We start from the raw sequence: 15,131 nt of genomic DNA, 5'->3' as shown, positions 1-15,131 counted from the left end.
GATAGAGGTTGGATTGTAGTTTGATGTTAAGGATTTATCACTCTTCTTGGGAATAGGTTGGACATGGGCTAGTTTCCAGGGTGTTGGATAGATGTCAGTGGAGTAAGAGAGCATAAAGAGGCAGGGGTAGGGGGCATAGAATAGGAGTCAACACTGGAGTGCAAATCTTTAGGACAGTTGGAGGAATGCCATCAGAGCCAGGGGACCTTTTGGTATCTTATTGGGACAAGATATTTCTGATCACTTTCAGTTGAAAGTCAGAGGAGCCATTGAATGTTGGGGTGTTTGGAATGGTTGGGGGACATTTACCAAAATCATGTATGCTGGCATTTGAAGAAAAGTGTACTGCTAGGAGATTGGCTTTTTCTGTCGGTGGAGATCCAGTAGACTAATCTTTGAGCAGTTGCTGTGGGAGCAGTGTTGGGCAAAAATTATGGCCATCTATTTTTGGCAAGAGACCAAAAGGCACAACTGCCATTTGAGCATGATCATTTTTCCTCCTTTTGGGATCTTTTTTGAAATTGGATTTTGATGCATTGATGATTTTCTTGTGGCTATGAGGGAAGGTGGAGTTCTTGATGATAGCCAGTTGCAGTATGCTTGATTCTTTTTGTATAGTCTTGTTGCATCTTTTGGTGAACCAAGGCTTACTTAGAGATGGGAATTTAGCATGGAATGGAGAATATATGCTTCATTTCAGAGAAGATTACTTCGGTGATGCATACAGTACATATGTTTGAGTTGGAATCCTGAGGGCAATAATACAGTTAAGGGAATGAGGCAGAGAAGTTTTGGAGGTCATCCCATTTGGTGATCTTATGAGACCAGATGACTCTTGGTTGAGAATGGCTGTGTGAATGTTGCTCATTGCAGAATGGAAGAGATAAGCATAAGGTTGTGGTTTGAATCACCTAAGGGAGATATAACCTTCACAGTATATTTGGAGAGATCACCAGTGAGGAAGATGTCTAAAGTGTTCAGAGAGGTTGGGATTATCTGGTACTCTGGTAGGCATGTGAATAATTTGTATAAGGTCATTTGTGATGGAAAATGTCTCTGCATCTCCACTTGCTTGGTCTGTGCAGTTGGAGAAGAAAAACCGGTTGATATTGTGTCCATTAAAATCAAGAAAGATAACCTTGTTGTTAGGAAAGTTAGATTGAAGGATGTCAACTTTCACGGAGAGGAAGTTGGAGTGGTTGGTGATATTAGGAGAGTGATACAGACAGCATGTGAATTTGACAGAGTGTGGCAGAGATTTTTAGTCAAAGTAGATTGTGATTGAGAGATTTTAAGTTGAATGCTATCTGGCATGGTATGTCGAAGCAGTAGTACACTCAGGATTTAATCTTGGGGGGGAGGTGAGTTGAGTAGACGAGATGAGAATACACACTATGCATCGCATACGACTTATGACTGCAATGATCACTAATTCATAAGTAGTATAGAAATAGAAGACCACACAATATAAATAAAAAAAAATGAATTTATTAATTAGGAAAAGATTTTTGGAAAATTTTCTAGTATTTTTTCCTTTTTCTTTGGGGGGAAAGGGCCCCTTGGCCCCCTCCCTCTGGGTGTGCCACTGTGTCGGAGTGAATGTATGCACAAATGCTGCAAGGAGTCAAAGAGCATGTACTTGGGGAAGTTGAGATTGGAAGTGCTTGTAGAGACTGAAATTGGGTTTCTGTCAGAAAAGCAGTTAGTATTTTACAGACTAGAGGTGGAAGTGGACACTGGTCGAGGTTGGAGCTGAGACCATATATATTTGTAAAGTGGATCTGTAAGTATCTGTGGAATTTGTTGTTGACCAAGTGGGTCTTACATGTTTCCTATGAAGTACTTGTGCTTTGCCAGGCTCACATATGCAATTGGGGAAAAGTGACTTTTAGGTTATCCACATCTGTCATTAGTTCTAATGGGTTTGCCAGTATACATTCAGTTTCTTTCTTCTACTCTGAAAAATTCTGCATATTGCAACTTCAAAATTTAATCATGCACCTACACTTAGGTACATGGCTTATAAAACTGAATGAGTTAAGTAATCCTAATAAATTATTAAATGCAACAGATTTAATGATAACGATATTTGTTAAATGATTGCATTTAATATTTATGAACAGTTTTAAATATCTGTTGGGAAAATGTGATATTTTAAACAATATGCTTAAAAGTATATTGTGCTTAATATACTAATATGCTGTAGATTATTGTATATTTGAAAACAATCCTAAAAACTTGATTGTTTTTGGGATTGTAATATATTATTTTGTTATAATAACAGTTGATTATATTAATGTTTTGTTTTTTTGCTTGTTAGTCCATTAATCATGTATAAATGTTTTTACAGATAAGATCCAGCCACATAAAAGAATCCTTTTTGGTATTGACTCTATAGGTGAATCAAGTATAGATTCATTTATAGGAACAGAACCAGATGTTTTGCAAGAAATTGAAGAGAAAAGTGTTCCTACCATTCGTGGTAAATTTTTCAGTTTTACTTTCAGTTTAAGATAAGTAATCTATTTCTATAAATAATTATTACATCAGTAATAGCACAGTTTCTTATTACATTCTGGATCAATGAGGTCATCATCATCATCAAATTCCTGACATTTACCCTCAAGGGGTGTACAGGATATGATAGTACTATGAAAGATTTACATCATTACTAACTTCCTATCTACAATTTTCCTCCAAATCAATCTGTTACCTGTCAAGGCTTCAACATTGTCAGATCTTATATTTATGATCTTATATTTAAGATCTTATATTTATGATCAATGAGGTTGAGAAAAATAATCCATTTGAAGTAGTGAACATTAAAAGCTTCAAACACAATAACTTGGTCATTAGAAAACTTAAATTAGCAGGCAAGAATATCAAAAAAAAAAAAAAATTCAGAGTGATTAAGAACTCTAGAAATCCCATATCTATTATGCTGTATACTTGAACACTTGTGTTCTTTTCTGGATTGTAATATATTATTTTGTTATAATAACAGTGATCGTATTAATGTTCTATTTTTTTTTTTTTGCTTTATTTTGTTTACATGTGAATATATCAAGAATTTTCATTTTTGTATTTGTTTTTCATTATTAGATAAAGAAATAGTTCATTCAGAAAAGCAATCAGCTCATGACACAAATCATGGTCAAAAAGAACTCATAAAAATAATTGAATTTTACAAAAAAGGTGCTTCGTACACTGAAGTTGAAAAAATGTTTCACGAATGGCAGAATAAGCATAGAGATTCATCTAAGGAATCTATGGTGAGTGTTCCTATTTATAATATAATATATTCTGTAAATGTAAATTATGATTATGATCTTGGAATATATTTGCATTTATGTTAATTGTTTTTGTCTGTTTTTTGAGGGGGTGGTGGGGGAGTTATTCTGAGTTTTTTGTTATACAAAGACTTACTTCCCTTTGTAACAGTTGGGGACTCTTTCATTTTATTAACAAAAAAAAAAATCTACCTGTCTTTAAGATATTCTTTGATCCACAAAACCCATTTTCATCAGTCATATTAACTTGTGTGAACAACCATTACTTTTCCAGTCCAGTGCATGAAAAACATTATTATTATTATTGCACGGGCACCTCCATGGAGGTGCCCATGCAAGACCCAAATTGTCATCATCAAATTCTAGTCATTAATAACTTTCTATCAATAATTTTCCTCCAAATCAATCTGTTATCTATCAAGACTCCAATATTATCAGATCTTATATTTCTGTCTTCTAAGGCACTTTTTATTGTATCAATCCACCTATATCTTGGTCTTTTTCCTGCCAACCTGGCAGAGAAAACTTGTTTTGCTAATCTTTCTTCTCCCATTCTGTTTTAAGTGAGATTAGCTCTGCAAACACATTCCTGGATGCTGACAATGTCAAGTTCTTTCCTAATATTCTCATATTTAATATGATGAAGAAAGGGTACATGGGAAGTTGGAGTAGTGGTGAAAGAAATGAAGAAGGTAAAAGAATCATAGAATATGCTGTGGCCTTCGATCTGGCTATTGCTAACATGTGGTTCAAGAAGAGAGTTCGGCATCTGATAACCTATAAGAGCGGGGATAGAATGAGTCAGACTGACTATATTATGTGCCGTAGGAAACAATTGAAGGAGGTGAAAATTTGTAAAGTGATTAATGGAGAAAGTGTAGCAGCACAGCACAGGTTGGTTGTGGTAGACTGTGATATAAAAGGGGAAAAGAAGAATAGATGGAAGTGGCGGATACAGAGGAGAATAAAGTGGTGGAAATTGGAAGAGGAAGGCCCAAGGAATAAGTTTAAAGAAAAGGTATTAAAAGAAATGAAGTTACCAGAGAATGTGGAAGAATGGTGAGACGTTAATAGTCGGAATATTAGAAAAAGTGGAGAAAAGGTGCTTGGTATAACATCAGGAAAGGGACCGCCTGAGGATAAGGAGGCATGGTGGTGCAATGAGGAGGTGCAGTTGGAGATGAAGTAAAGAAAGAGACAAAGAAAAAATGGAACATGACTGGAACTAGAGCTGACAAGGAGGCATATAGATTAGCGAAGAAAAATGCAAAGAGAGCTGTGGCAAGGGCGAAAGCGAGGGTAGTTGATAAGGTTTATGAAGAACTGGAGAGAAACAGTGGTGAAGCCCAGTTGTTGAGAATAGCGAAAGCCAGAGATAAGGCCTCAAAAGACATAACATCAGTCAAGCAGATAAAGGATGCCTCAGGAGTAGTATTACAAGAGGAGGACAAAATCTGAAGAAGATGGAAAGAATATTTTTGTAAACTACTAAATGAGGAGAATCCGAGAGAGAGGTGTGAGGATGGAGAGGCAAATGAGAGACCGGTGCAAGACATAAGTAGAGAGGAAGTGGATTGGGTACTGAGAAAAATGAAGAATGGAAAGACTGTGGGGGCAGACCAGATACCTGGGGAAGTGTGGAAAAGTTTGGGCAGTGAGGGCGTGGATATGTTATGGGATCTGATGAGGAAAATAGCCCAACAGGAAAAGATACCAGAGGAATGGAGGAAAAGTATTCTCGTCCCAATCTACAAAAGAAGAGGAGATGTTCAAGACTGTGGCAACTATAGAGGGATCAAGCTGATGTCACACACATTGAAGATGTGGGAAAGAGTAATTGAAGGGAGGATACGGCAGGAAACGAAAATTGGTGAGGAGCAGTTTGGATTTATGCCAGGAAGAGGGACAATGGATGCGATCTTTGAGGTAAGGCGATTGATGGAGAAATATAGAGAGATGCAAGTGGAGCTGCACATGGTGTTTATAGACCTGGAAAAGGCATACGACAGAGTGGCCAGGCAGGAGGTATGGGGAAGAAGGGGATGTCGGAGAAGTACGTGAGGATGGTGAAGGAGATGTATGAGGGAACAGAAACTCAGGTCAGGTGTAGTGTCGGCATGACAGAAGGGTTCCCCATTGTTGTAGGGCTACACCAAAGGTCAGTTCTGAGCCCCTACCTCTTTGACCTGGTCATGGATGTACTAGTGGAGGATGTCAAGAAGGAGGCACCATGGAGCATGCTGTTTGCCGACGACATTGTTCTATTCAAATCATCCTGAGAGAAGCTTGAAACTACCCTGGAAGAGTGGAGAAAGGTATTGGAGGAGAGAGGCATGAAAATTAACCGGGAGAAGACTGAATATATGTCAACGGGGAGTGACGAGGATATGATCATACGACTTCAGGGTGAAAGGCTAATTTTATGGAAGAAATTCAAGTACCTTGGGTCGGTTGTCGAGAGGAATGGTGACCTGGATGAGGAAATACAGCACCGAATAACATGTGGCTGGATGAACTGGAGGAAGACGAGCGGGGTCCTGTGCGACAAGAGAGTGAGTTGTAAGATGAAAGGAAAGCTGTATAAGATGGTGGTGAGGCCGGCGATGCTTCATTGGGCGGAGACATGGCCTATAACAAAGGCACAGGAGAGGAAGATGGAGGTAGGGGAGATGCGGATGTTGAGATGGATGAGTGGTGTGACAAAGAAGGACAGGATAAGGAATGACTACATCAGAGGGACGGTTAAGGTGGGACCTATTGGCAAGAAGATACAAGAAAGTAGGCTGAGGTGGTTCGGACATGTAGAGAGGAAGGGTGAGGAGTATGTTGGTAAACGAGTGGAGTAAATGGAGTTGGAGGGAAGGAGGAAAAGAGGCAGGCCCAAGCTCAGGTGGAGGAATAAGGTGACAGAGGATCTTAGGGAGAAAGGATGGAGTCTGAAGGATACCTTGGACTGGAGAACTTGGAAGAGGAAGGTTAAAGATTGGTGCGCCGACCCCGTTTAACATGGGATAAGGCATAGTGAAAGAAGAAGAAGAATTGCCATTGATGCCATCTGTTCACACCCAAAAATCTTTCTCTTTATCTGTGGTCTCTAGTCTTTGGTCAAGTGTTTTATTTCTAACCCGGCTCTCAGATCCATAAGTTAAAATTAATTTGAACACTGTGTTATATACAGCTAATTTAGTGTCTTAACTAGACCCAAACTGTCAATACAATATTTTTTGTGCCTCTCCTTGAAATGTTTAACAGACAAAGCACTCACAACTGACTCAGGCAATCCATTCCATTTGTTCGCCGTTCTTCAAGGGAAAAATCTAGTCCTCATGCCCTTGCTAACCACACTCTTACCCAACTTTCAGGGATGACCTCTTGTTTCCCCCCCCCCCTTGTCAAGTGCTGAAACATTTCTCCTGCATCAATCCTATAAAATATTTTAAGTAACTTAAATGTTTCTTTCATATTCCCCCCCCCTTTTTCTTTTTTCACCTATCAACCAACTTTTGCAATCCACAAACCCTCAGTCTATCCTAATAGGAAGCATTCCATAGCCCACTCACCGTCTTGGTCACTGACCTCTGGATCCTCTCCACCTTTTCTTTCTCATCCACAAGAAACCCAGGTGACCAGACCTGAGCATAATCCAGATGTGGTTATATTTATATCAAGACTTTATAAAGAGGAATGATAAATAACTCCCTTATCTCTGCTTGTTAGTGTGTTCTTCAGTAAGTAAGTAATCCTGTGATATCCTGGCTACTTAAGCAATATGCCCTCTAAACTTCAACTCTCTATCTACTGCTACCACCACCCTTCATCAATTTCCTGATGCAGTTACTTAAATGTTGTACACATCTTGTAATCTTGTATCACAAAATGCATAACTTGATGTTTTTCGACATTAAATTGATATCCATTATGTTTTGCCCATACTGTCAGCCCATTTAAATCATCCTGCAAGCTCTACATCACCTTCATTAACTATTACCCTACTAAACTTTGCATCATTAGCAAACAACTGAATATCTATCTCCTTTCAGATTATTTCCTATATCATTTATGTACATTGGTGTCTGTTTTGCTGTTATAACCAATCTGTTTTCATGCTCTGTGATGGAGTGATGGTGGTCTCTTAGCAAATGTCTGGATCACATTTCATTGGTTTGAAATGCTGCTCAGAACCTGGATACAACACTGTATGAGATTCCTGCTAAAGCAATTACTTTTTCAGCTACAAATTTGTGCTGCATCTGTGACTTAAACAAAATGGTTAACCTTCATGGAAAGACAAGTTACTTTTAATACAGTACTGCAAAATTTGATAATATCATGATAACCTCTAGCAAACATAATTTAGAATGAATGAATGCATCATGCAAAAACTTCATTAAAGAGTGATATCCAAAGCTGCTGCAGATAACTGCAGATATTTTGCCATAATACTAGACAGTCATATGTAATTAGAATTCTTGTAATTTGCAATTTGATAATTTTCTTTGATGGATGGTGTTAGATTTTTTACTATTCTTAAAGTAGCTTTAAAGAAAAATACAGTTGTAGGTGGTTAGGTATTTATGATACATCTTTGTGTATGTGTGCATGCCTGCTCTAGAGTTAATGTCTCTTACATAAACCACACTTTTATTGTAAATAGAGAGTAATATTTTGATCCTCTATTAAGAACCATGTACAGTGTTTCAATTCAGAGCAACTTCAAAGAAAAAAAAAAAAAAAGCCATTTTTTTTGCACAAGTTGTTACTTCTGTTCAGTTGCTTACGCTATACAAATCTCAAATCCACCCAACATTGATATATTGATCTTGCATTCGGTATGGTGTACCTAAGATATCTCTAAAAATTTATGATGCAGTTTAGAAAAGAATGGTTCATTTGAATGATGACTCTTCTCTTGTAGACTCTCTTCACTTGTCTTACAGATAGTCAGTTTCTGCATTGTATCTCTTGTATAGATATTTACATAATGTTCTGCTGGATAGCAGAACATTATGCCCTGCACCCACCCATTTTTTCTAAACATACAGGAATAACAGCTCCCAACATCCTTTTGTAGCTGAGCTGCTAACTCACTGAACCTACTGCTTTTAGTCATCTTTTATTCCATCTATCTCAGTTCTGTGGAACAACCTTCCCTGTGAAGTATTCTCCAAAGACTACAGTCTTCAACTCTTTAAGAAGAATATCAACAGATTACTTTGCTCTTGACCCTGACTCTCACGTGTAGTAGTGATGTATATCACTATATAATATATAAAAAGGAGGGTAGTCTGAAAAGTCCTCGACCATAGGTGGCAACACTATTGACAAGATTTTTTTTTTTTTTTCTAAGTCAGTACATCTGTCATAAGAATCCATGTGAAATTGCAAGTCATATTCTATCAAGTAGTTTGTTTTATACCGCTGTCTGAAGCAAAAGTGTTGTCTGTATCCCTTGAAATGGATAAAATTCAGTATTGTGCGGTTATAAAATTCTTTGTAAAAGAAGGTTTAATGCCAAAAGAAATTAATTTGAAGTTCATAAAAGTTCATGGGCATCCTTCTCCTTTGTATTTGCCAATTGAGAAATGGGCTGCCAAGTTTAAATGTGGCTGTACCAGCCTTGAAGATGATTCACGTGAAGCACATCCAAAAAGTGTAACAACACCAGAAATCGTTGATCGAGTGCATGATATGGCATTGTATGACCAGCAAATTGAAGTGCGTGAAATTGATGAGACCATTGGCATTTCGAAAGAATGTGTAGGGTATATTTTGCATGAAGAATTGCAAACGAAACAGCTTTGCATAAGATGGGTACCGTGCTGATCAAAAACGCACTTGCATGAAAATCTCTGAACAGTGCTTGGAGCATTTTAACAAGAATAAAACTGATTTTGTGAGTCGATTTATTACTATGGATGAAACTTGCATTCACTATTACACACCAGAATCCAAACAGCAGTTAAAACAATGGACAGACGCCGGTTGTTCAGTGCCAAAGAAGACAAAGTCAGTTCCATCTGCAGGAAAGGTCATGTCATTGATGTTTTGGGATGCTAAAGGCAATTTATTTATTAATTATCTTGAAAAGGGTAAAACAATAACTGAGGAATATTATTCCGATCTTTTAACCAGACTAGACGAAAAAATTCATGAAAAAAGACCCAGTTTGCAGAATAAAAAAATCATCTTTCATCAGGACAATGCACCTTGCCCACTAAGGTGTTTTGCCGATGGGAAAATTAAGGGATCTGCACTATGAATTTATGGAACATCCACCCTATTTCCCAGATTTGGCTCCCTTTGACTTCTTTCTCTTCCCAAAACTGAAATCTTTCTCGCTGGTAAGCGTTTTTCTTCGAATCAAGAGGTGATTGCAGCTGTAGAGGGGTATTTTGCAGATCTTACTGAGAACCACTACAGGGGCAGGATAATGATGCTGGAGCATCGCAGGAATAAATGTGTTAGTCTTAAGAAAGATTATGTTGAAAAATGAAAATAATTTTGAAATTATAAATTCGTTTTTTCATTGTGAGGCCGAGAAATTTTCAGACCACCCTCGTATATATGCTTATGGCAATGTAATGCTTATTTTAAAATAGTAAAACAGTAAAAATAATAAAACAATTGCATAGCCAGTTTTTAAATAAAAGCATTGAAAAATGTAAAAAGAGTTCTATAGCAAGTTATTAATAGTACTCCAAACCAAACCTAATAATAATGCATTCAAAGACTTTTTGAATCAGGTGTAGATATTCTTTCAGGTATTGGAATAATGCTCAAGCCGCAGGGGTGCCTAATACTCACTATACATATATGACAGATTAAAGAAAGTAATTTCTTTGTACTACATAATCCCTCTAGCCTTACTCTTCTTTTTCTATGAAAAAACAGAAGAATTAAAATTTAAAATTGGGAAAAATAAAATCTTTAGCTGAACTGTATTTAATCAGTAATTGTTTGTGTTGTTACATTGTTAGAGAAATGGAGAAATAATAGAGGCTTACTGAATTATCTTGAAAAGACAATGGAGAAACAGAGCATCTACAAAAAAAGGAAGGAGTGTGTGTACACGTGAGAGAGAGACAGAGAGAGCAAAAGAAAGAAAAAGAGAATGGGGGGGAGTCATCTGTTAAACAGACTCTACTTTTCTGGAGTATCAAAGATTATTACAAAAGATTGGATCTTTTTTAATTCTGTTTAAGTGACCATACCATCTGAGATTAGCCCTGCTAACAATGTCATGTTCTTTCCTAAAATCCTCATTTTTAATATGATATTGCCATTGATGTCATCTGTTTATACCACTAATCTTTCTCAGGACTCTTATATCAGTTGTCTCTAGTGTTTGATCAAGTGTTTTATTTCTAACCGAGCTCTCAGATCCATAAGTTAAAATTGGTTTGAACACTGTCTTGTATATAGCTAATTTAGTATTTTGACTTCCTACAATACCAGCTTTGTTGATTTTGTTGTCTATTTCCATATTTAATTACTGTCTTCAATAAAATTTGTGCCTAAGATATTTTCAATGTTTCTGCCTATTTTCATTTTCTTTGTCTTGTTATTGCTGATTTTCATATCAAATTTATTACAGCAGTTATTCAATTTAGTCAGGGAATCTTGCAGACTTGTACTGGAGTTATTTAAAAGTATAACATCATCTGCATAAAGTAAAGAACTGAGATTAACATCTCCAGTTTTGATATCAGGTTTAATACCACTTTCCTTATTAATGCAATCCATATAGATAATGAATAAAAGAGGGGATAATGTACATCCTTGTCTTACACCAGATTTAACATCAGACCATCTTCCTGTACTTCCTTGAATTCTAACCGCTGACTTATAACTCCAATAAAGGCTAAGTATTGTTTGATATAATGCCCCATTGACACCATATAACTGTAGAGTTTTGAATAGCTTTTCTCTTGGCACCTTGTCATATGAATTTTGCAGGTCTACAAAACTTAAATACAAATCTTTGTTATAGTCCCACGGTTTCTAAACTATTTGTCGTCATGTGAAAATCTAATTCTGACAGCCTCTATTTGGCCTGAATCCCGCTTGTTCTTCACCAGACTTCCCTTCCATAATCCTTCTCAACCGTTTCTCAAGTATACCTGCATAAACCTTACCAGGAACACTTAGTAGGGAAATACCTTTGTAATTTTCACATTCAGTGCTATAAGAGCTGTACTCCAATCATCTGGAATTCATCTCTCTGTCCACTGCTTCTGAACTATGCAGTGTAGCCACTGCGAGACTTTTATACCTCTATACTCGAGCATTTCTGGTCGAATATCATCTAGTCCAGTTGCCTTTCCTCATTTCAGGCTTTTGATGGCTTTTTTTACTTCAAGTGTGGATATGGATTCCTGATTGCATGCCTGTTGAGTGTTTTTTACCACTATGCTTTCACTGCTTGTTTCATTTAGAAATTTTTCGAATTAATTACTCTATACATTAAGGATATGTTTATCATCTTTAATTCCTTTTAGAATCTCTTATCTCTAATTCCTTTTTAATAATAAAATGGGAATATATAATACTAAGTATACTCAGTACATCCACAAGGTGTAGCTTAGAGGCAGCCTGCCTCACGGCACCACCTAATAAGGGCTCTTGTTCAGCCATATTGCAGTAGGTGCCGTCTGCGCCATATTACGGAAACAAGATATTTTACAAATATATGCCATTTAGTTTACCAAATAAAAAAAGGTGCAATTTCCCATTGACATTTAAATATGTGCTTATTATATTTTAATAATAAAAAAAATTATAGTCATATTACTAAAACTAAACATTTTAGAACCCACTTATTAGCTACTTAAGGAAACAGACCATAAAGTATCATACGATGTGAATTTTATAAATTCTTATAGTCTATCCAAATATTTAGTCTGAAACACATATGTATATTACACTGTTTGTTTTCTTTAATTCCGCTTCGAATTGAAAAAGATTGGTTGGTCTAGCAAATATATTGATAGAGGTGGACATAGCTTATAATTTAAATTTCGAAGAGCTTATAAACAGTTTTATTGTGCGATATCCCCCATAGAGCAAACATTTAATTAATATTATTATATAATTGTTTTGTATTAATGTTTCTCTTGTAATAAAAACAAAATAGCAATTGGAGATTTTCTTATATTTTTGTCTTATAATCCATCAGGGATGATATTTGTTTGCCTCAGGGCACGATCTAATCTGGCGACGGCCCTAAGTATACTTATTTTACTTAGTATTATACTTATTACTAAGTATACTAAGTATTTTACTTGTTTTACTTATTAACCCAAAAGAACATTCCAACAGTATTGAATAAATTATAATACATAACTTATTACATATCATAATACATCGCATATATTTACTTATTAGGAAGCTCTTAATATACTGAGACAGATGTATAAAGATGCTCAAAAGACAAAGCTAGAGAAAAAACAGACATTCAGTTTTTCTGAATTGCGAAGCTTTTTTCACAATATATTGGGACGAAGAGATAGTGCCGGAGGAAAGGTAAATATAAAATAACCTTAAATAGTAGGATAAAATTGGACTTTTTAAGAATATCTTTGATCTCTTTACATCATATTTTGCAATGAAGAAAATTTATTTCCTAACTATTATGCATTTCCCTTATTTTGATATATTAATAATTGTGTTTATAAATTTATTTTCAGCACAATGCAATATGTGATACAAATTCAGGGATTGAAATTAAAGTTCATATCCAAGTAAATATTTCAATAAGGATTGTAATATGGTTTTGTTACTAAGATGGTCATAGTAGACCCATGGCTTTCCCTATAGCTTTACAGTTATAGGGAAAGTAAGATTTATACCTTAAAAAAAGTAAGAGATATATACCTCCTTTAGTGGTTTATAGAGTTATGCATAAAGGCTAATGTTTACTGATATTCTGTATATTTTTTATAGCTGATTGACTCTTTTAGCATTTATTGAATAAGTGTATTTCAGTATACTTTGCAAATCTGCCGATAAGAGAATGAGGTGACATAATTGATGCACAAGTTAGTTAGTTAAAGAGAGGATCTTATCAAGTAGATCTACACAGAGAAGATATTGCGGAGTAGTAGATGATGATGATGATGATGACAGAACACATGGTCATCCCTGGAAGCTGTTTAGAGCATTATGAGCAATCTTTTTTTTTTTTTTTGCATGGAAAGTGTAGGCTTATGAAATGAGTTGCATTGACAATTTCTGAATGAAGAACACTGAAAATAAAAATAATACTAATATTAATGCAGCATAGGTTTGCTGTTCATGATCTTCATATAATCTTGAAAATTCGAATGTATAATTTAAATATATAGTAATTTATACATTGTCTAACTCCAGTTATCTAATTAGTCCAGTAATCAGGCTACCCATAGATGTATATATCTACTTTCATGATAAACCTATCCAGATGATGATTACGTGACAACACCTCCAAGGAGTTCAAAGACTCATTGAGGAAGGGCACCTGCTCTAAAACTCTCCGTCTCTCCTGTCCACCAAATACAATGAATCGCAACTACCATCATCATCTACACCAGGGTTTCTCAAACTGTGTTCTGTGGAACACTAATGTTCTGCGGAAGGTGAATAGGTGTTCCGCGAGAAGTTCTGGATTTTGTCATTTTAGTTTTCTAAGCATTTTTCATGAATAAATATTTTATAGTGGAAATATTCTGAGGAGAATAATATTCTTGAATATGTCGAAAAGATCAGACCCAGAACGCCTAATAACATCTGTGTATCCTTAATTTTCACACATCGAAACCTTTCAACATTTGGGAAAGGGAATACTGCTGTTTATGACGGGTCATGAAAATTGCCTGCAAGCATATTATAACAATATCCTCTGTTCTCAAAACTGAAGGAAATGACATCTGTGTAGCAAATGTCAGTGATCAAGCAGCATATTTTTAAACATTTAAATATTCATGAATTATCGTTAATTTTCACACATCGAAATCTTTCAACAATTGGGAAAGAGAATACCGCCATTTATGACCTATCATAAAAATTGCTTGCAAGCCGATTACAACAATGGGCAGCGTGTTCTCAAAACTGAACAAAATAACATCTGTGTTGCAAATGTCAGTGACCAATCAGCAAGGAAGTATAAAGAAAATTTTTCCACTGAAATTGAAGATCAAGTTAGTCTGTATCCTGTTCTGAAATCTATTAATACTGAATACTTTCTTCGCAAGTTCGTATTGCAGTGTGTGTAAGTGCTTGTTTTGAAACTGGAGTGCCGTGATTTTTTTAAAAGTAATAGGAATACAGATTTAAATTCTAATATGAATAAGAGACAAGGCACTTTGTTTAATTTTGGTATTAAGAAATCTTATTGAAGGTGTTTGTGACAGAACAGATAGTGAGTCATCCACCTCAAGCCTACGAAGATCTCCAGGATGTACAAAAGGAGGGGAAAACTACCAGCACACAGGAGAAAAAGTCTGCATTCACTCGTAAGTACTTATAATATAAATTTTTGGCTATCAGAATAGGATATGTCAATGAAATTCAGCACAAATTAATTTAATGATGGTTTAATCGATGTTTAATTAATTAATAATTAATTATCAATTCTTAATTAATAAATCAGCTAAATTACCAATTATTTATTAATCAATGCATTACAAAATAACCAAAGTGTTCCGTGAAAATTTCAGGATTTGTGAAGTGTTCCATTGTAGAAAAAGTTTCAGAAACCCTGATCTACACCAATGGCATCTACCACCCATCACCACCACCACTAGTATTTTCACAGGCAATCACAAACATCCATTCCCACTGCATGATTCAAACCTGCAGCCTTTG

The 15,131-nt window shown here is 35.8% G+C and overlaps 1 protein-coding gene across 5 annotated transcripts in view; it reads left to right on the top strand.

The window, feature by feature from the left end:
• Window positions 1–15,131, top strand: part of LOC150104296 (uncharacterized) — a 273,534-nt gene that overhangs the window by 210,724 nt on the left and 47,679 nt on the right. For all 5 annotated transcript variants that reach the window (XM_090396904.1, XM_090396903.1, XM_090396902.1 and 2 more), the window contains exons 8-10: window positions 2,351–2,482; window positions 3,103–3,272; window positions 12,675–12,812. In XM_090396904.1, the coding sequence (XP_090253030.1) occupies window positions 2,351–2,482; window positions 3,103–3,272; window positions 12,675–12,812 (440 nt within the window). The remainder of the gene's footprint in view (window positions 1–2,350; window positions 2,483–3,102; window positions 3,273–12,674; window positions 12,813–15,131) is intronic.

Source organism: Typopeltis vanoorti, chromosome 8 (genome assembly GCF_054136105.1).
Source record: "Typopeltis vanoorti isolate ZY-2024b chromosome 8, IOZ_Tvanoo_1.0, whole genome shotgun sequence".
NCBI lineage: Eukaryota > Metazoa > Arthropoda > Arachnida > Uropygi > Thelyphonidae > Typopeltis > Typopeltis vanoorti.
Note: the sequence above shows the minus strand (reverse complement) of the source record. Positions and strands in the feature narration are given on the sequence as shown.